At 42.1% G+C, this 23395-nt stretch overlaps 1 protein-coding gene across 3 annotated transcripts in view; it reads right to left on the bottom strand.

Annotated features, from left to right (window-relative positions):
* The window catches only part of si:rp71-68n21.9 (kelch-like protein 13), an 87833-nt gene that overhangs the window by 13664 nt on the left and 50774 nt on the right, over nt 1–23395 (bottom strand). For all 3 annotated transcript variants that reach the window (XM_041210589.1, XM_041210590.1, XM_041210588.1), the window contains exons 2-4: nt 7243–7387; nt 6630–6762; nt 1214–1410 (exon numbers count right to left, since the gene is read on the bottom strand). In XM_041210589.1, coding sequence (XP_041066523.1) covers nt 1214–1410; nt 6630–6762; nt 7243–7332 — 420 coding nt within the window. In that variant the 5' untranslated portion in view covers nt 7333–7387. The remainder of the gene's footprint in view (nt 1–1213; nt 1411–6629; nt 6763–7242; nt 7388–23395) is intronic.

The following is a 23395-nucleotide window of genomic DNA, read 5'->3' as shown; positions in this document are numbered from 1 at the left end:
ATAGCAATTAATCAGTCTGTTGATTTATAAAGCAAATAGCTAATATATTTTGGTTGCTCACACAATTATTGGGAAGGGGGCAGGGTGAACAGAGAGCTACTTAAGAGTTCTGTGCATTAATACTCCAGCATACAAAGTAATTCCTAAAGTGGCAAATTTACCATCTGCATAGAAGACAGTGACAATAATTTCATTTTCGCCTCAACTTCAAAAGTGCATAAAACATGCTGTAGAGTTTTGTTTTGTTTCGCTGTGTTAATACATGTGAGAGAATCTTCTATTTGAAATGCTAATGTACTAAGGGTTACATTTACCCTTTGATAGTGCACTGGAACCTTAGATATGTCATTCAGGGCCCTTAGGCAGAACTGCACTTATTTTATTCAAAATGCAAAGTGCCATTTCACACAGGTAAATTCATGAGGCAATTTAAATTAATCACCTGTATCAAATTTGTTGGGGCAGAAGTAATCTCATACTGAACAGCATTTTCTCAAACCTCATGTTACTTTCTCCCTGGCATAAACAACAATTTTGTTTAGGACTGAGCAATGCTGAACAAGTGAACAGATGAAAAAGATTTCTAAGTTTTGCAATGGAACAAATCAGAAACAATTGACTGAAACAGAGATATCAGGATCCCACACATTCTATCCAACATGTCTAAAAATTGGAAACATTTACAACTTGACATTCTGCTAGTTAGCTGTATGGGTCTACTTGCCTGATTAACTGAGGAACAATTCCAGGGTGCAAAGATGCATAGGTACATTTTGCAAATGCATCTTTGGTGGAATAATATTTGTATTCCAAAACTTTTAGAGCAATGATATTTTGTGCATTTAATAAACAGTTCAACAGTGGGTTAATACACACGGAAGAATTTTTCTCTTTCGAGGACTGTGGTCTACATCCTAGCCTCCAATGGCGAGGTTCACCGATTCCTGATTTAATTAACAAAATACCTTGGAGCGATCAAGCTCCCTAAGGAGGAGATTGGCAAAAACAAATGTAAGCAATCTGAAATTGAGTAGCATCCCAAATCCTGACCCAGATTGTAGTGGATCATGGAAAATAATAGCATGAAGCCAAAGCAAAGCAAAGCAAAGCTGAAGGTGAAACATAGAAACATATTTCCAACACATATCCTAATATGACAAATAAAAATGAAGCAAATATTTTATTTGGGCTTCAAAGGGATACTGAGACAAACCTGAGAAATTAGAAGCTCTTTGCAGAACTCAAGGATAGGCATTATCTGAAGGAAGCTGGCTGCCTCTAGTATGTCCTGGAGGTTGTCCATATTGAGAGACAGTTTGGATGTATAGATGAACTCTATAATATTTTTCAGTCCTGTTTTGCTTATTCCATGTAGTTTGATAGACATCAGTTCCTGTTCTTTCATACCACCTAAGAGTAATTGAACTCAAGATTAGATATACGATGGTTCCAAATGCTAGAGCATACATTTACTACATTTTCTAAAGTTCCATAAATTCTACCTGTAAGCACTCATTAGGAACAGCTTTGAAAAATAAAGAAATTCCAGTTATTTGATTCCTTAAAGAGGAAGCAGAAAAATTTATAATGGCTGATAAAACAAAAAAACGTTGGAAATGCACTGGTTATTATTTTAGGATAATTGACCTTTCCTTAGAACTCAAGAAGGAAAATGGATGAGCATCTTTATAAAATGGAAATAAACAAAGAGATGAAAAGAAAACAGAGAGATAAAGGTCACAATCTTGATATTCTTTAGCAGTAGCAATTGGAATCAAAGATTATTTGAAATAGACAAGTTGCAAGAAAATGTTTTGGATTGGGGGAGAGTGGATTTTAGTAAAATAAGGCAGGGTCTGGCCAAGGTAGACTGGGAACAGCTACTTGTGGGGAAATCTACAGAGGAGCAGTGGAGAGCATTCAAAAAGGAAATGGGGAGGGTACAGGCTCAACATGTTCCCTTTAGGATGATAGGAAGGAGTAACAAGCCTAGAGAACCATGGATGACCAGAGATTTTCAGGTTACAATGAGAAGGAAAAGAGAGGCTTTTAGCAGGTACAAGGGGAGCAAATCAGCAGAGGCATTAGTGGAGTACAGAAAGTGCAGGGTGGAGCTTAAGAAAGCAGTTATGAGAGCAAAGAGGGAATATGAGAAAGCTCTGGCTGGTAAAAGTAAGGAAAATCCCAAGATATTCTATAAGTATATCAATGGGAAGAGGATAACTAGGGAAAGAGTAAGGCCCATAAGGGACCAAGGAGACGATCAATGGGTGGAGCCAGAGACATCGCTAGAGGGCTGAATAAATACTTCACATCTGACTTCACCCAAGAGAATGAGGATGAAGGTATCGAACTCAGGGAGAGAGACTGCAAGGTTCTTAAGCAAATTGACATAGGGAGTGACAAGATATTGGAGGTGTTGGCAGGCTTAAAAGTGGACAAATCTCCAGGTCCAGATTATTTGTGTCCCAGACTGCTGAGGGAGGCAAGGGAGGAGATCGCAGGGGCTCTGACCCAAATTTTTAATTCCTCTGGCCACGGGGGAGGTGCCAGTAGACTGGTTCCACTATTTAAGAAGGGTTGTAGAGATAAGCCAGGGAACTACAGGCCAGTGAGTCTCACTTCTGTGGGGTGGAGGGGGGGGGGGGGTGGAACTACTGGAGAAAATTCTGATGGAGAGAATCTATCTCCACTTGGGCAAGGTTTGATCAGGGGTGGCCGGCATGGCTTTGTCAGAGGGAGGTCAAGCCTAACAAATTTGATTGAATTTTTTGAGGAGGTGACCAGGTGTGTAGATGAGGGTAGTGCAGTTGATGTAATATATAGGGGTTTCAGCAAAGCCTTTGACAAGGTCCCAAATGGGAGACTTATAAAGAAGGCAAATGCATATGGGATACAGGGTAATTTGATAAGGTGGATTCAAATTTGGCTTAGTTGTAGGAGACAGAGGGTGATGGCAGAAGGATGCTTTAGTGATTGGAAGCCAGTGTCCAGTGGCGTACCACAGGGATCTGTGCTGTGTCCCCTATTATTCGTCATTTATATTAACGACATAGATGACTATGCGGGGGGTAGGATTAGTAAGTTTGCGGATGACACAAAGATTGCCCGGGTGGTTAACAGTGAGGCTGAGTGTCTTGGGTTACAGGAAGATATAGATGGGATGGTCAAGTAGGCAGATAAGTGGCAGATGGAATTTAACCTTGAAAAGTGTGAGGTGATGCACTTTGGAAGGAGTAATTTGACAAGGAAGTATTCAATGTATGGCGTGACACTAGGAAGTTCTGAGGAACAAAGGGACCTTGGCATGTGTGTCCATAGATCTCTGAAGGCAGAGGGTCATGTTAGTGGGTTGGTAAAAAAGGCATATGGGACACTTGCCTTTATCAATTGAGGCATAGATTATAAAAGTAGGGAGGTCATGTTGGAGTTGTATAGAACCTTGGTGAGGCCACAGCTGGAATACTGTGTGCAGTTCTGGTTGCCTCATTATAGGAAGGATGTGATTGCACTGGAGGGAGAGCAGAGAGATTCACCAGGATGTTGCCTGGGATGAAACATTTAAGTTATGAAGAGAGGTTGGATAGACTTGGGTTGTTTTCGTTGGAGCAGAGAAGACTGAGGGGTGACCTGATTGAGGTATACAAGATTATGAGGGGCATGGACAGGGTGGATAGGGAGCAGCTGTTTCCCTTAGTTGAAGGGTCAGTCACGAGGGGACATAAGTTCAAGGTGAGGGGCAGGAGGGTTAGGGGGGATGTGAAGAAAAGCTTTTTTACCCAGAGGGTGGTGACAGTCTGGAATGCGCTGCCTGGGAGGGTGGTGGAGGCGGGTTGCCTCACATCCTTTTAAAAGTACCTGGATGAGCACTTGGCACATCATAACATTCAAGGCTATGGGCCAAGTGCTGGTAAATGGGATAAGGTGAGTAGGTCAGGTGTTTCTCACGCGTTGGTGCAGACTCGATGGGCTGAAGGGCCTCTTCTGCACTGTGATTTTCTGTGATTCTATGATTACAGTGTCCTCCAGTGCTGCGGTTTTCAGGGTGACGGGTGAGCATATAATTTACAAGGAAGAGCTGGACAAGGACACCACTGTGAGCATGTATACCACTACCAATCCATCTTCGCATGTCTCCTGGAAACTCTGGTGCCTATCTGGGGAGGAGTGGGCAGTCAGCACCACCAGGGAATGACCATTAATCCTTGAGGAGGTAGATCTGCAAAAATAATTCTGGATGTCCCCAGAGGGATTTGGATGATCTCCTGTCAGAATTACAGCATGACACTGCTGTAACCCCGAAAGTGATGTCAGGCATTTTTCATTAAATAAAGGCTAGAATTTTCTGGCCCTGTTGCCAATGGGACAATCATGGAAGCTGGGAAGGAGGGGGCTGGGTGGAGGGGTGGGGGGACGACAACAATGTAGTGAGAAGGCCAAAAATTGGTTTTATGCCATCGTGAAACCAGTTTCTGATTGTCCGTTCCATCCATCAATGGCAGGCCGCGTTTCCTGCTGCCGCACATCTGGAACCTAATTTCAATACTTTAGCATCTCATTATCAGCCCTGTTCGCCGGAATCATCTCCCCACGTCATTTTTCTGCCCAGTTCACTGTGACTTCAGAACAGCGTGCTTCATGACTGCCTTTAAAAGACGTGCACCTGGTGACCTGAATTTCGAGGGGAACTCGGAGGTGAGCACACACAACCTTGCAGAGTGCTCACGAACATCACCTGTAGGACACCACATTTGCGGAAGGCACAGGCAAGTCGCTTTTCCCCAACTGGCTTTCAGTGTGGTGCCGGGGCACAGGCTCCAGTGTGGGTCAGGCCAGAGGTTGGGGGTTGGGGGGCAAACACATGCCGAGGAGGGTGGGGGAAGTGAGCATTCAGCTGCAGCTCCATTGACATGCTTGGAGTTGGGCCTCTGAAGATGCAAAAGCATAAAAGTGCCACCAAATGCTCCAGAATTTCTCACCCCTCAGGGGCAGACAGCAAATTAATGCGCATTTTAGGGGGCAGCAAAACAATTGGCCGACTGGGCAAGTTGTAGAATCCACTTGCGAAATGTGGCCATGGCGTAATCACTGGTGGAGGTGCTCACAACCCCTTGCAATGTCTTTACTAAAGTTTGGACCAGTATCCATTATGGTTCAAGCTAATAGCACAGCCTTACAGTGCAGGTTAGGAGAATGCCTGCGCTTGATCTGATAGCACAGCGTGCAGTCCAGTGGCTGAAGCTGCTGCCAATCGGTCAAGTTGAGTGGAGAGGAAGTAGGTGGGGTTTCAGACAGCCAATGAGTGCACTGCACACTGGCCATCCAAGTGGTGGCCAACACTCTCCTGCATGTGTGAAGAGGCTTTCAGACTTAACCAAGAGAGGCTGTTAGTACACCTGTGCTAACCCATGCATCTCTCTTGTTGATCCTCTAGGAGAAGAACATCAGGACATCAGGATCATGGAGCCTGGTGATTGCAGTATGCCTCAAGGCAAACTGGGAGCAGAGATGAAGGAGAAGAGAGCAGCAGAGGTGCCTGGTTTGGCAAAGGGTGGAGCACTTCCCTCAAGGTGAAGGAGCGGGAGGGCCTACTGTGCACGCACCTCAAGATCTACAGCGAGCCATCACTTTAGGTGCCTCACCAGACCCTGGATCTATGGACGTTGCCTGTCACTCCTGCAGATGACTGAGAATCAGTGTCGCTGAAGACAGCACATGTCTAGGAACTGGTCGGTCTCGTATGCCACCTGCTGCAGGATTTGGCACCACAGGAACATGGAGGGCATCCACCGCCTATCATGTTTCTTGGGAATGCATTATTAATGAGGCGAGGCATGGCAGGAATGGGACAATATAGTGCAAAAACCCGTCATTCCGACCGGCAGGTAAAATGACTTTTTTCATGCCCGCTACTGCATTTAGTTCAAATCTGGGACGATTCTGCCATAGTAATTATTAGTACAAAGTGGCATCCAATGGGAGTTTATTAGATTGTGAACTGATTTTTCTTCCAAGATAAGGAAGGAGATGAAAAGTGTATGGATGATATGCGTTGTCCAGCTTAGCCTGTGCAGTTATTGGAAGCACAAAAGTGAGTAAAGTAGCTGAAAAATGAAACTGAGGTTGAAGGAGAAACAGGTAAGGTGTGCGCCTGTATCTGGCATTCCAGAATGGAAGACTGTAGAATGCGTACGAGGAAGGTGTGATAATGTTCTTGAAGAGTGGCATATCCGCCCGGCACCTTCACTATTGCAAGGTCAGTTGTTTGCTTGGCAACGATGGTAACCGGATACACCATGGGCTCATCTAGAAAATTCCCATCGAAAATTTGTCTGACAGGCACTATCTATAGACGCAGGGTCTAGCGAGGCATGTACAAGCGACAGCTCGCTGTAGATCCTCAGCTGCGTTCGCAGCAGGCCCTGCTGCCCCTTTATCTTGAATGAGGCCTTCCTCATATTGCTTTCTTATAACTCAGGCGTAATTTTTTCGCAAGGGTTCTCTTGATATCTTGAGGCGGATCATTCCGTCAATTCATTGTTTATGTTCTTGCTAATCTTGTTTTACGGCAAAATAATGAAACCAGGTTGTAGATTACCTAATTGATAATTGACAAAAATCCTAATTACCTGTGAACATGGCCTTAAAATAGTCACTCGCTGATGCCATAATGGCTCTATGCACAGGAAATCTTTCATCTCCATCTTCTGGCACTAAAGTAACATCGCAGAGTAAACCATTATTTCTCAGGTTGTTAAACCCCTGAAAAAGGGACAAAATAAGAGCACAGATATTAGAATTTAATGAATGGAAAACATCATGACAAGGGTGAACCACGGTAGAGGTAAACACAAAAGAGCCAAAGGTATCTAAAGATTAACGAACTATTATATAAAGATCAACAAGTCACAAATTTTAACTCTCAAAGATTGTTAACATGATAACATCAACGAGTGCTTCATGTTAGTACTGAAAAGAAACAAAACAAAACATGCAAAAAAAATTGATATTATAATACTCTCTCAATATAAAACAAGTGCACAAAGAGAGAATATAGAGCAGTTTAACAACAAAAACTTGATCGCTAGCATCTCTCTGCTCAGTAGTAAAGAAAGCTTGATGAGCAAGAGCAAATTAACTCCCAAACTCCACTGGTATTACTTTACCTGAAAAATGATTTATTTTACTCACAGATGCAAGGCAACTGCATGTAGGGCATTAATAAAAAGGTTTTGGATTTACCTGCAGCACAGCTGAGCTATGTGTCTCACTGTTGAAGGCTTGAGAGCTTGTAAGAGAAGCAGAAGGCTGGCAATTTTTTGACACTCCCATCCTACTGCAGGCCAAAGACACTTTCAGAGGAAAAGTGTCCTCTTCTAGCAGCGAACTGAAACATAAGGCAATATAGACAGATATTTAGTTAGGTAATAAAGTATAGTCATCATTCTGCAATAGGTGAAACCTATTTTTCCAAGAAACCCTTGGAAAAAATATTACGTCTGATGGGCTTTTAATTAGAACATGTAATTGCAAATGTGTCACTAAACATTGTACTAATACATTATACAAATACACTATACATTACACTAAACATTATATCCCAGTAATCAGTAATTAGGATTACTGAAGTTCTGAAGAAGTCATATTAGACTCGAAACATTAACACTGTTTTTCTCTCCACAGGTGTTGCCAGGCCTGCTGAGTATTTCCAGCACTTTCCGTTTTTATTTCAGATTTCCAGCATCTGCAATATTTTGCTTTTATTACATATAGAAAAAAATAGATCATTACAAATCCACATTCACCTCTCGTCCTGCTTGCCTCTCCACCCTTCCAAGGCATCATAGAATTATAGAAATTTACTTGTATAAGGCACCTCAAGTACTTTGCAAATGCTCTGAAGGTTTATGAATTCAAGACCCCCACCGCCACTGGTGAAAAACTTCCTCCTCAACTTCAGTTTAATCCTTCCATCAATTACTTTAAATTTATAACCTCTGGTTATTGACTCCTCTGTTAAGGGAAATTGCCTCCTATCCATTCCAGAACCCTCATAATTTTATGCACCCCAATTAAGTCTCCCCTCAGTTTCTCCTGTTCCAAAGAAAATAGCTCCACTATATCCATTTTTTCCTCATAGCTAAAATTCTCCACTCCTGGCAACATCTTTGTAAGGCTACAGAGCGGGTGCTGGAAGGTGGGATTAGAACGGGAAGCTAGTTTTTTATTTTTTCTGTTTCAGCTGGCACAGGCATGATGGACTGAATGGCCTCTTTCTGTGCTGTAACTTTTCTACAGTTCTATGGTTCTATCTTCTCTGTATGTTCTCTATTGTGAGCACATCCTTCCTGTAATGCGATGACCAGAACTGTACACAGTACTCTAGCTGGAGTCTAACTAGTGTTTTATACAGTTCTAACCTAATTGTCCTGCTCCATGTTCTTTGCTATACATATGCCTACTTCACCATGTTATCTTCCTGTCCTGCTACCTTTGGGGATCTGTCAACATGCACTCAAGGTCCTCTGTTTCTCTATGACTCCTCAGTTTCCTACCAATAAATTGCATATTTTCTTGTCTTGTTTGTCCTTCTCAAGTACATTACCTCACACTTCTCCATCTGCTATTATTTTGCTCACCTGACCAATCCATTGATATCTTCAGTTTTCTTCCCCGCTATCAACCACATGGTTAATTGCTACGTCACCTGCAAACTTCTTACTTGTGTCCTTGATATTTACATCTAAATCATTGATATCTCTCTGATTGTCCTTTGGAGTGGGGAGGATGCTTGTCATAGAGTACATCCCGTGGCAAGAACCTGTGCGTGGAGTCTTTTAATGCAGGGGTACTGTTGCGTTGCAGCTACCACATGGCTATGGCTTATAGAATCTCCCACTCTTACCTCCTACCATAGGCAAACTGGATAGATTTAGAGGTTGATAATCAACCTGTTTGGAAACGTAATGAATGCACCTTCCATGGCCATCAAGTTCTAGAATGGGGCTGGAACAAAATCATTGATATGTACCATGAAAATCAAGGGATCTAATACTGAGCCTTGTGGAATCCACTGGAAACAGCTTTCCAGACATGAAAATACCTGTCAACCATTCCCTTTATTCCCTACTACTTTCTTTTGGATCCCTTGAACTTTTAATTTTCTGACCAATCAGCCATGTGAGACCAATTGTCAAAAGCCTTGTTAAAACCCCTGTTGACCATATTAAACATGCTACCCTCATTGACCCTCATTATTTCCTCAAAATAATCAGGATTAAATGACAATTGACACTACCTCAGAAATTTTTCTGTAATTTGCCACTACTGGGGTCAGGCCTGTAATTATTCAGTCTATCACTTTCTCTCTTTTAAAACAACAGTGCAACATTAGCAGTGTTCCAGTCCTTTATTACACCTGTAGCCAGAGAATTTTGGAAAATTATGGTCAGAGCCTCCACTATTTCCTTTTAACAGCCTGGGATACATTTCATCTGGGCCTGGGGATTTATCTACTTTCAAAGTTGCTAATATTTTCTCTGTCTCCTAGCTGGTGCAAGAACAGGATGATTTTCTTTCTGGGTCAGTTTGTCTACTTAGTGCCGGCAGTTTGCAGTGTTTTATTAATGACGTCTGAGAACCAAGATTGGATGCACTTGAACCTGCCACTTCTTGCACAAGGATCGTTGCGACTATTTCACCCTTATTTGGGTGCCAATAAATTTAGGCCCCTTAAACTAGTGTCTAAAAGTTTGACTCATGGAAAATCGCAAACATTTCTTTATTATCCCATGTTTCTCTTCTTTTCTCCCCTCTACCTCCAGACCAGATTGGTCTTCCAGGGTACACTCAGGATCAGGGTAGTGCATTTCACCAGCCATTATTCATGAGCAGAATTTTGCCCTTGGCAGTGGGCTCGGTGGGGATGGGCGGGGGCAGTCAGGAAGCTGACCGCTGCCCGCGATTGGGACCAGACCATGATTTAATGCTGGTGGGCCAATTAAGGCGAGCGGCAGTGCTGAGCGCTGCCTGTGCAGAGGGGGGAGGAGAGCGAGCGCATGCACGTGAGTGAGCGCTTCATAATCTCCCTGAGACACAGAGCTGCCTCAGGGAGATGAAGCGGTGTTAAAAAAAGAAAATGAAGAAACAAAAAATGTAATAAATCAAGTTCCCTCGTGTGACTCTGTCACTTTAATTCAATTTTAAAGCTTGGCCTTTTCACCTGCCAGCCAACCGTTAGGTTGGACGGACAGCGAGAGATTTAAGTTAATTGATTACTTAATGGCCTTAACAGGCTCCAGCGCATTGACGTCAGCATGCTCAGCCGACGTCAACGCGCATCATTTCAGCCTTGAGCGGGTCAGGCACGTGCCCGCCTGCTGAGTGCAAATTTCTGCCCCATGTGTAAGCCCATATGTGGCATGTTAGCAGCTATTCATTTGAAGGGAGTGCTGCAGCCGAGTCTCATTGTGTCCTTATCTAAAGTCCACATAACATTTTGCAACAGAGAGAATAGTAATTAGAAGCTGGAGCCTTGACTGATTTCCCCATTACCAGCCCAATTGTAACAATGCAACCATTGCCCTGCCTGACATAAGCAGACTCTGCATCTCTACTAATTTAATCTTGGATCTTCCTGATTTGTATGACTTAGCATACTTAGACTTATCATGACTCAGTTCAACTGCTGCCTAATGCTCACTGAGATGTTGGTGTAGCTACAGTAAATCATTTTTTGTCAAAATAACCATGATCAGATGACAAATATGGACACTGGGCCCAAAGTTTCAGGTACAATTGGAGCAAATCTCTGGTCAAGGAACCAGAAGATTGGATAGAAACAGGTTGTGCTTGGATTCTGCCATTTTTTACCTCCAGACCTTTTCCGTATGAGTAGCCATGAACAGTTCTGCTGCCCTCTATCCTGGAGACCTGTTCAGAGAGTTTCCTGATTTCTTAGGAGTTCTATCCTTTATATCTTTGAAAGGCCTCATCAAAACTCACTCCTGTTCAGCGGTAGTGTGAGTCCTTTAGAGTCTTTGCGAAAGACACTAAACCTAGACTATGGCAATTGATCCCATTTTGAGCCAAAGGGGGAAATCATCCCAGATTTGTGCTAAGTGTGGTAGCGGGTGGGTAAAAGGATGTTTTACCGCCGGCTACAATAGCAGCTTTTCATGTTATATCATCCCAATCATCTATTGCAGACAGGGGATGAATGATCTCATCCGTGCCGGCAACCATCTAATCACTCTAAATCACACACTCACAAGCCCACTACACATTCACTGGCATCTCACTCACTGCCAGCTCAAGAGACATCACCACTCACTCTCTCACACACACCCTCACACCTCCATCTGGCCTGATCTCCTCTGGAGACTGCCTCCTCAGCCCTCAGCATCTTGAGGCCACTTGCACAGATCAATTTGTGCCCCCACACATACCCTGGGATACCCCACTTCCTAGTGCAGCCCTCACCCTGTAGCCTTTGCTGGAGGCAAAGACTGGTGAAATCTATACTTATCTTCACCCAAGAAAGAGTTAGGGACACATCAGGTGGATTAGCTTTTAGGCAACCCTGAGATGTCCCTGCAGGTTTCGGCATTAGGACCTGAGTTAGTGGCCAATCATTAGGACCATGGGGATTCTGTTCCATCACTTTTCCATTTGTGCATCACAGCCCATGGATTTTTAATCCCATTTCAAAGTGAGTGCAATCTTTACTAAAATCTCAAATAGTAAATTTACTTTAGAAATAATTTGCTTCATTTCCAGCTCCAGCTGGATCAGTCCTATTGAAACATTAATTAACTGACAAACAGTTATTGTATAATTTATATTTATAGAACTGAAGAACAGAACAAGACTAATGATTGAAATGCAATATCAAAAATTCCAAGGAAGAGACATATTGGACTCAAAACTTTAGCTCTATTTCTCCCTCCTGTTTTGGCACAGCCAATGGTAAATGCTGAGCTGCTCAAATTCCAAAGGGAAACTTGAAACAACTGTCACAACTGTTTTGCAATTTATATAAATTTTGAGAAGCTGCCTTGAATTCAGAATAAGACCACCACCTTGAATAAGACCACCAAAACTTACAGGTTTCTTACAAAACTAAATTAAATCTTTATTAATAGAAGAAATTATTTTAAGTACACACATAGATTTACAATTTACTACTACAATAATTTCTAAATCCCCTAGCTAATCTAACTCCCAGTTACACTTTCGTTAAGGCAACAGTAAGACACAGCTTTTAAAAGACCCAGGCAAAGCAACACACTATACCATGAAAAATTCAAAGTGAGTTTTCTTAACTTCAGTTCTTTGTAGACAGCAGCTTGAGGATTTGATGCTGAAGGCTTTTCATGCTTGTTACACCTTAGAGTGCCTTCAGCTGCCCACAGCCTTCTCTTCGTTATCCATATATTCCCCTTTGAATGCAAATTTCCATTGCTTCTCAAAGTCTTTGGACTTTACCTCTCTAATACTAAAAATCTCCCATAGTACTAATTTGGCAGGTCCTTTAATTGTTTAAATGGTCCTGTCAATGGCCTCAATTGGCTATTGACAGGTCGGCGGGCCCGCAGCTGATTTTGCTGGGTCCCTGCCTTCCTGAAAATTTAAATGGGGCTTGGTGACATCGACGGTCCCGCCCGACATCATTCCGCATCATTTTAGGCATCAGCGAGCCGGCCCCGCCCCCAGCTCGCCGACGGCAAAATCCTGTCCATAGACATAGACCCCACTATTACTCTACTTTACAATAAATTCCAAAAACATTATAGAAATTATTGTATCTTCCTGACATTCCACAATTGCTGCCAGACCTGTTGAGTTTTTCCAGCACTTTCTGTTTTTATTATGCAATATCAAATGTTGTTTGAAATTCTGGTTTGAAAAGTTAATTAAAATATTTACAAAACAAACATCAGTTATCAATGACTCAGTTGTGTTTTCAATTAACGTTATGTGATAGCTCCATTTATTTTTATCATGTGGTAGATTACCATTGTCTTAGCCCTGTCTTTATATACTAATGAACCTCACCTACCAACAGCATGGACCAGGAAATTACAGGAGTGCTATTCACAATTTTCCTCCTGTAATGGACTGAAACTCATGGGTCTGTGACTGATCCATATGTGCGGCTGTTAGTCGAGCCGTTCTGCTAGAAACTTCACTCTGAAAATTACCCCACATTTCTACACTTCCTGCACTTCATCCTCTCCAATTTTATACACAATGCACATTGTAAATTCTTCCCCCAAACCTGCAAGCACAGCACATTGTATTTTGTCCCCAAATTTATACACACAGCACATCCCTCCCCCAAACCTACACACACAGCACAATATAATCTCTCCTCTAAACTACACACACACAACACATTGTAATCTCTCCTCAAACCTATACACACACACAGCTCATTGTAATCCCATATTGCAGCAGTGACCACACTTCAAATGTATTTCACTGCCTGTTAAGTGCTATGGGACATCCTGAGGTTCTGAAAACCTTAAAAAGATGCGAGTTTTTCTGATGTATTTAATAAATGCTATTTTTGGTCATTTGTTGATAATGAGATTGGTGTTCTGGGTCCTTGAAGGATTTTATTGGTTATTCATGCACATAACATTGTGTTAATTATGCCAGTCATTAAATCCTGCTCTTGCAAGATGTTAAAGAGTGCAATAGAATTGAAAGATTGCACTGTTAACTCAGAGAGACATCGCTTTAACAAACGTTATAAAATCTCACTTTTATGTACAAATGAAGAAGAAAATCATCAAAATTAGTTCTCTATGTGATACATTAATCTGCCATTGTCAGCTGTCAGGTTTGCTGCATTGACCATCTTTAAAATAATGAACTGGTGAATACAGGAAAGACGCTGAGGTGCAGCATCTAAAGCTTTGTTAGACTCATTTAAAGATTACTGTTGGTCGCTCCAGCCTGACTACCAACCAGCTCACTTGAGCAACAAAAGGTAAATTGTGTTATTTAATTCTGCTGGCATGGAAACAATGAGATAGATTTTAACTCCACTGGGTGGAAAACTGGCAGTTGTAGATCAACCACCATTACATGTCTGGATCAGTGCCCATTACAAAACTGGATCAGATCAATTACATACCCAGATCAGTTGCCCATTATATACCTGGATAGATAGCTCTGTTACATATGCAGATCAGTGCCAGCTACATACCTGGATCAGTGCCCATAACATACCTGGATCAGCTTTGTTACGTACCCAGATCAGTGTCCACTACATACACGGATTTGTGCCTGTTACATACCCAGATCAGAACCCATTGCATACTCGGATCAGTGCCTGTTACATACCTGGATCAGCTCCATTATATATGTGGATCAGTGCCAACTATACACCCAAAGTAGCAACCCATTGTTGTGTACAGCTTAGCTGCTGTGATTCCTAAATTACAGCAGTGTGTACAATTCAGAAGTACTTCACTAGCTGTGAATCATTTTGGGACCTCCTGAGGTTGCAAAAAGTGCTCTATAAATGCGAGTCCTTTCTTTCTCCTTCTAATCTGAGCTTTATAGCTATGCTTTCCAGGAAGGAGTGATCTTATTAGGCTGGTCTACAACGCTTATAAAAGCTGGATCAAATGGTGTTGGTGGAGGTCTCTCAACCACCTGCCCTATTGGTCACTGTGCATACTTGGAGATTATTGTGGTAGAGGAGGATGTAAAAAAACAATTCAAAACAAAGCGGTTTGTGCCCTCATAACAATAAAAGGACCAAGCCTAATAGTTGTGTGGAATTAGCTCCAATTAAAAAGTGTATTGTTATCAAGATATTAATCTCTGGAGAGGGAGATTGTGGTGCGCACATGTTAAAACCATTTCACTAGCAGTTATGCCTAAGACATAATAGCAGTTATTTCTGCATCTCTGAATTATACCTAAGCCACTTAATCCAAATAAGTTTATTTATTGATTTAACCGGCTGAAGAAAGAGCAAGTGAGACCCTTTTTCCCTAAAAATTCCCATGATGTAATATCAACAACAAATGTGTGTGAGAGACACTGGACAGGATTTTCAGGTTATTGGGTGGGCGCAGTGGGCAGGCCTGGGAGCGCCAGGAAACGGGCCACCGCCTACAATCGGCCTCCACTGCAATTTAACACTGGCTGGCCAATTAACGGCCAGCCTGCGTGAAACACGCTGAAATGCCTAGCGCTGCCGCGGTGAGGGCGGGAGGAGAGCAAGCGCGGAAGTCAGCGCGGGCACAGTGGAGCATGTAATGAAAGCTCCCTGAAGGCAGCAAGCTGCCTTAGGGAGCTGAAGAATTTTAAAGCCAAAAATAAACGTTATGAAATTCTGAAAAAAATTTCCACCCATAAGAATCACTCACCTAAACATATTGATGATAAAAAGTCTGCCCAAACATTTTTAAAAAATTAATATCGGAAGCCTCATCCTGCCCTTGAATGAGCCTTCCTCAAAAATCCAAATCCACCTGGCCGATTCGCCCACCTACCAACCATAAGGTCAGACATGCAGCAAAAATTCCAGGACAGTTGCTACATTAATGGCCTTAATAGGCCTTTTAATTGTTGGCAGATGTGCTGACGACTCTCGCGCGCACCTACCAACCGACATCACCTGACATCATCGCGCGCTATTTTATGCCTAATCAGGTCGGGCGCATGCTCGCCCGTTGGATGTAAAATTCTGTCCGCTGGCTTCAACTAAAATTGAAGACAAGGTATACCTGTTACTGTGACCATTATTTTAGCTGTTGTTTTACAATTTGCTGATCATCTAGCTCTTGCTAAATTAAGATATGCATTGCTTTCAATAGTAGAATTCCTTTAATAGATACATATGTAATAGATACATTGTGCCACAGAAGTGCCCAGAAATCACCATCTCCATAAAGAGAGAATCCAACCTTGTCCCCTGACATTCCATGGCATTACCATCACTGAATTCCCCAAACATCCTGGGATTTACCAATGATCAGAAACTGAATTGGACCAGCCACATAAATACTGTGGCGACAAAAGCAGCTTAGAGGCTTGGAATTCTGCAGCAAGTAACTCACCACTTGACTGCCCAAAACCTGTCCACCATCCACAAGGCACAGATCAGGAGCATGATGGAATACTCTCCACCTGCCTGGATGAATGCAGTTCCAACAACACTCAAGAAGCATGACACCATCCAGGACAAAGCAGTCCGCTTGATTGACAACCCACCCACCACCTTAAACATTTAGTCCCTCCACCACTGATGCATGGTGGCAGCAGTATGTGTCATCTCTACAAGATGCACTGTAGCAACTCACCAAGGCTCCTTTGATAGCACCTTCCAAATCTGCAACCTCTAACACCTATAAGGCAAGGGCAGCAGAATTACTGGGAACACCACCACCTGCAAGTTCTCCTCCAAGCCACACAATATCCTGACTTGGAACTGTATCACTGTTCCTTTCCTGCTGCTGGGTCAAAATCCTGGAAATCCCTATTAGCTCTATGGGTGTACCTATACCACATGGATATATCCCATGAATGAATTTTTAAAAAGCAGATTTACAATCTTGTTATGTCAGCTGCACAAAGGAAAGCTCTCTCCCAATAATATATTTTCTAGTTACATTTTTTTTTATTATTTATTCTTTCATGGCATGTGGACATCACTGGCTAGCCCGCCATTTATTGCCCATCCCTAATTGCCCTTGAGAATGTGGTGGTGAGCCACCTTCTTCAGCTACACTCCCTGTGGTGTAGGTACACTCACAGTGCTGTTAGAAGGGGAGCTCCAGATTTTGACCCAATAACAGTGAAGGAACCGTGATATAAATCTACACCATCAGTAATTTGTAATTATAAATTTTTACTCTACACAGTGCAAAATTGTTTTTTAGTTTATTCGTTGGCAGGATGTGGGCTTCGCTAGCTGGCCCAGCATTTATTGCCCATCCCCAATTACCCTTGAGAAGGTAATGGTGAGCTACCTTCTTGAACTGATGCAGTCCATGTGGTGATGTGGTATAAGTAAACACACAGTGCTGTTAGGAAGGGAGTTCCAGGATTTTGACCCACTGACAGTGAAGGAACGATGATATATTTCCAAGTCAGGATGGGGAATGACTTGGAGGGGAACTTCCAGGTGGTGGTGAACATTGTGCAATCATCAGTGAACATCCCCACTTCTAACCTTATGATGGAAGGAAGGTCATTGATCAAGCAGCTGAAGATGATTGGGCCGAGGACACTGCCCTGAGGAACTCTTGCAGTCATGTCCTGGAGCTGAGACAACTGACCTCCAACAACCACAACCATCTTCCTTTGTGCTAGGTATGACTCCAGCCAGCGGAGAGTTTTCCCCCTGATTCCCATTGAGTTTTGCTATGGCTCCTTGATGCCACACTCCATCAAATGCTGCCTTGATGTCAAGGGCAGTCACTCTCACCTCACCTCGGGAGTTCAGCTCTTTTGTCCATGTTTGAACCAAGACTGTAATGAAGTCGGGTGCTGAGTGGCCCTGGCAGAACTCAAACTGGGTGTCAGTGAGCAGGTTATTGCTAAGCAAGTGCTACTTGATAGCTCTGTTGATGACCCTTTCCATTACTTTACAGATGGTGGAGAGCAGTCTCATGGGGCAGTAATTGGCTGGGTTGGATTTGTCCCACTTTTTGTGTACAGGACATATCTGGGCAATTTTCCACACTGTTGGGTAGATGCCAGTGTTGCAGCTGTACTGGAACAGCTTGGCTAGGGGCACGGCATGTTCTGGAGCACAAGTCTTCAGTACTATTGCCAGAATGTTGTCAGCATCCATAGTCTTTGCAGTATCCAATGCCTTCAGCTGTTTCTTGATATCACATGGAGTGAATTGAATTAGCTGAAGACTAACATCTGTGGTGCTGAAAACCTCTGGAGGAGGCTGAGATGGATCATCCACTTGGCACTTCTGGGTGAAGATTGTAGCAAATGCTTCAGCCTTAACTTTTGCCTTGATGTGCTGGGCTCCTCCATCATTGAGGATGGGGATATTTGTGGAGCCTCCTCCTCCAGTGAGTTGTTTAATTGCCAACCACCATTCACGGCTGGATATGGCAGGACTGCAGAGCTTAGATCTGATCCATTGGTATTGGGATCACTTAGCTCTGTTGCTTATGCTGTTTGGCATAAGTAGTCCTGTGTTAGAGCTTCACCAGGTTGACACCTCATTTTTAAGAATCCATGGTGCTGCTACTGGCATGCCCTCCTGCACTCTTTATTTTATTAGTGGGTTTACAATTTTAGTCGTGCACAGAGGCAACCTATCTCTTTATGCAGTGAACCAGTCACTTTTAAGCTGTTGTTTAAAAGGGGAGCAAACATCAGGTTTTCTTTCAGCTAATTTTACCTTGACCTTGGGTCTCAACATGCCACCCACCAAACCTGGCTGAAAGGGCGAGGAAAAAAAAAACAGCATCCAAACCCCAATCAAAACAGTCTTGAAATGATCAATTTCAGAACTATGCAAAGAGCAGCTTAGAGAATTGTCCTTCTAACTCTTCCTGCCTCTGCTTCGTAAGGCATCTGGCCTCAACCTGTCACACAACACACAGCTGAGATTGCTGATTTCTGGTATAAATGTGCACCATGAAGCTCCATACAGTGTGTTCTGAGGCTCTGATCTACTAAGGCATCACACACCTCTTTCAACCCAACTGGAATCTTAGATTATGGAATGCCAGAACATGCCTGATCAGCAGTTTTGAGTTCAAATTGGGCTGTATGAGATTAATAACAGACTCGCTAATAATTCTCATAAAATTCCTATTACAAATTAACCCATTTCAAACAAGGAAGCACAATCCTTTCATTAAAGTAGTTTTTTATAAATACACTTTGTACAAATCTGTAAGGTATTTATTACCAATACCGCACAGGACAATGTTAACTCTTTAGAAATATCAGTAACAACCCTGTGGTCTGGAATTTCTCAGAGATTTAGAATTGCTTTTTGAAATGTAAAGAGTGACACAGGGTTAATATTTCAAACCTCCAGTAATTTGGTAGATAAGTGAAATAGCCAAAGTAATGATATATGTTACACAGAATGTGACTAGCATGACTTGCAGACTGAATAAAATGTGCAATCTGAGCTAATATACATTTATTTATATTGGAATTAATATATCGGGTGCAGATAGAAAAGAATCTATTAATTTTAGTTATCTGACTGTCACTAACATAGAATGCAATTACAGGTATTTCCATACCAGCAATTTATATTAGAATGTGAATGCTATGGACTCCAGTGGGTGATCGTATCTGCTATGCAAGAATTCAAATTAAGACATCAGAACCCAAGATATGTCGAACGGTCACTGCCAATATTTAAACCTGTCATGAATCACAGGCAGTTTTCTGGGGTGGCAGATCATGCTGCAAGCAGATCTATACACTCGGGAACATCATAGACCAGAGCCTAGAATATCAGAAGCCACTTGTTACCAACTGCATTGATTTCAGGGAGGCTTCCCATTACATCCATTGACCATCAGTCTGGGGGTACATCACAAGACAGTGCAGCACCCAGTCATGGTATAGTAACATCTTCAATGTCTTATACCACAAATCCAACTGCTGTGTCAAGATCAGCATGGGCACCACGGCCTCCTTCAACATCATCACAGGAATATGGCAAGGTTGCATATTCTCCCTATTTGTTTTCTTCTTGGTTATTGATTTCATCATGAGGAAGGTGCAGACTTCGTCAACACCACCAGTTAACGGAGCTGGATTTTGCAGATGATATCGCCTTGTTAGCTGAAGAATTGAATACACGCAAAGACATGACCAGCATTCTTGAGAGTAGCAATGCCAAGGTTGGTCTCCACATCAGCTGTGAAAAGACCAAGACATTGATGACTGGATGGTAATAAGGTCCTACCATCATCTTCGGGCAACATAACATCGAGGGCATTGACCACTTCCCCTACCTAGGAAGCAACACCTCCAGGGAGGGCAATGTAGAGATCAGTGTCCACAAAAGAATCGGCAAAGCAGCATCAATCTTCCAGTGCTCCACATAGTCTGGGCATTCAACACCATCAGTATGGCATGAAGCTGCGACTCATGTCTATATTAGTACCAACCTATGCCAGTGAGACATGGAGGAGAACAGCAAAGGTATCATATAAGTTGAATGTCTTTCCCCCGCATTGCCTACCTAAGATCCTGAGCATCACATGAAGGGACAACGTCACTAATAAAGAAATGCTACAGAGAAATGGTCAGATGCCACTGCAGAACAACTTGACGGAGAGTCAACCGATACTGGCAGGACATGTATTTCACCTTCCAGAGTGGTCGTAAAATGGACACCACCAGATGAAAAAAGGAGACGGGGCCAGCCAAAGAAGACCCGGCAAAATACGTTTAAAGAGTGAGACACCACCTGGACTGGAGTGAAAGACTCCAGCCTAGGGTCGGTGGCAGTGTGTTGCTGCCCATTGTCCTGCAAGGGACCGGAGGAACTAAGTCTAAACCTAAGACTCAGCTTGATGCTGAACCAGCCACATATTTCCGTTATTTAACTTTTTTTATGTAACACATTTCAACATGTTGTCTAGGGAATAAAGTGTTTGCTAAAATATTTTAATCACCTAGCATATTAAATTCATTATTGTTATTAATTCCTGTCCAGCTGGTCATCTTTAAAACTATTTATTTAAAACTCGCCACTGCCCTCCAAGTGTATAATTGTACAAACAGTTCTTACATTCACTGAAAAAGCAACCTCCACACATTCCTGTCCAACTAATTAGTTAAAAAGCTTGGCTTGGTGCCAAACTGTAGCCGGCATGTTTGTGGTTGCAAAAATGCATTTTATTGTTGCTAAAAATATTCTCCTACCTATGCTGTTCCATGGTGTTGATCAAACATGGCCCAATTACATCCTAGTACTGAACTGCTTTATGATCTGGAATGACGACAGATTCTACTCATTTTTGGTACAGAACATTTATTTAACAATAACTTCCCAAAAAAATGCTTGGTGCTGGGGCCAGAAATTATACCTGGATATTGTGAATGGGGAACATTAGATAATTTAGAATGAATTGGCAGTAATAAGCTAATTTATTCATTTTTTAAAAAATTGTAGTAGAGTTTTGAAATATTATAGGCAAACCTTGCTGCATTTGATCCTTTTCCTAAGACCCAGCTTCTGTCACGAAATATAACTAACTTTGCATTTATACAGTCATTCAGCTTTATTTTACAGTGCACAGTGGGGACAGAAAAATATTTTTTTAAATTGTACTGGAGAACTCTTTCTGCAGCTGTAAATACCAGCTGTGAAACTATCATTCTCTATTAATAAACTGATATACTTGTAATAGCGTCTTGGTTTAATTTTGATTTGATTGCTTTAATTGCATTGTAGCTAATGCATATTCAATGCAGACATAAAAGTTTTGTAGCACTATCTGTGCCAACTCTATATACATTCTTTTCATTAGCCTTAAGCTGTATTTTTGTGTCTAGATATTATATAGCAGAGCACAAGAAAAACTGTTGTGTCAGAACACAGCTCTCTTACTCACTATGCACAAAATCAGCCAGCTCATCTTTTCGTTAGCTATCTTTAGATTTGATATTAACCATTCCTGCGCAGTGGGAATTCAATGAAAATGGAAAATTAAGTGGGAAGTAAAACAAGGGGATCTTGCCACTGCCACCTGCTACTCTGACGTGATGAAACTGTAATTGTCCTGTGTTGGTCTGAGCCACAGTGGTCGGTATTTATAAATACCATTCTTAAAATATAATTGTTTTAAACTGTGAGCGAATTGTATCATTTTGAAGCAGGGTCCTTAAATCATGCACTGACTCTTTTTGTATATGCAGAACTACAGAACTGCAGGAGTAGAGGAATGGTTAAAATCAAACGCATAAATAGATGAATTATCAACAGTTAAGAAGAAGCTAAATAAACACGATGAAAAAAAAAGATTATGTTGATAGGGTTAGAAAACAGGTGTGTGAAGCTTAAGCATAGCGTGAACCAGTTGAGCCACATGCCTTGTTCCTGTGCTGTAAATTTTATATAGAATAGCTAAATACATAATTATATACAGAAAATGCTGGAGAAACTCAGCAGGTTTGACAGCATCTGTGGAGAGAGAAAAAAACAAAGTTAACACTTTGAGTCTGTATGGCCCTTCTTCAGAGCTGAAGAGAAGTGGAAATGTGATGAAATTTATACTGTTAAAGGGGGGTGGGACAGGTGGAGCTGGATAAAAGGATAGGTGGGAGCAAAGGAGGGATTGACAAAGATGTCATGAACAAGAGGACAGAGGGATTGTTAATGCTAGTGGTTAGTGCTAAAAAAGGCTAATAGTGGTGTAAAGGTAAGAAAGCAAAATGTGATAACAGGAGAACAAGGGTAGCATTGAGTGAAAGAACAACATGGAACAAGAGACAGATGGCCCTGTAGGGGATGGGGTGGGTGGAGAGGCAGTGGTGGGGGGAAAAGGATAGAAAATGGGATAATAGGGGATAAAACTACAGATAACTAATAAAAATAAAAATAAAACAAACATTCGACATTCAGGTCTCAGGGAGATCGGCTCCGTTTTGAAACTTTAAGTAAAGGAGTTTAAAAATTTTCCCTGCCTTGTCCCCTGATATGACACTGTCACATGAGTTGGGACATATCCATAACTTTCACTGCAACCTTTCATTAAAATTTTAAAACCCTCATGAAGCCTCATCCCACCAGTGGATGAGATTTCATATTTTTTCACAAGCCCGCCTGGCCTCCCAGCCTGCCCGTCAATGGATGGGCAAGTCCATTAAGGAACTGAATTGGTTTCTTAATGGCCTTAATAGGCCATTGAGAGGTCGGCAGGGGCCTGAAAATGTAAACGATGCAGGGTGACATCGGGAGTTGTCCCGCACACTGACGGAAAAATTCTGCCCACTTGCATTAACAATCCCTTTGTCCTCTTGATCATGACATCTTTGTCAATCCCTCCTTTGTCCCCACCTATTGCTGCCCTTCTATCCAGCTTCACCTGCCCCACCCCCTTAAACAGTATACATTTCGTCATATTTCCACTTCTCTTCAGATCTGAAGAAGGATCATACAGACTCAAAGTTAACTTTGTTTTTCTCTCTACAAATGCTGTCAAACTGGCTGTTTTTCCAGCATTTTTGTTTTTGTTTCAGATTTCCAGCATCCGTAATATTTTGCTTTTATATAATTATACACTTAATGTAACTTAATGCAAAACAAATCACATGACTGAGTGGTGGAAAATGTAATTTTCCCCCTCCTCTTCTCAATTTACTGTCTAATGCTGGGGTATTATTCCATGGCCTCCATGGTACTTTGTCCAAGTAGCTTGGATAA

Source organism: Carcharodon carcharias, chromosome 18, assembly GCF_017639515.1.
Source record: "Carcharodon carcharias isolate sCarCar2 chromosome 18, sCarCar2.pri, whole genome shotgun sequence".
In the NCBI taxonomy this organism is placed as follows: Eukaryota; Metazoa; Chordata; class Chondrichthyes; order Lamniformes; family Lamnidae; genus Carcharodon; species Carcharodon carcharias.
Note: the sequence above shows the minus strand (reverse complement) of the source record. Positions and strands in the feature narration are given on the sequence as shown.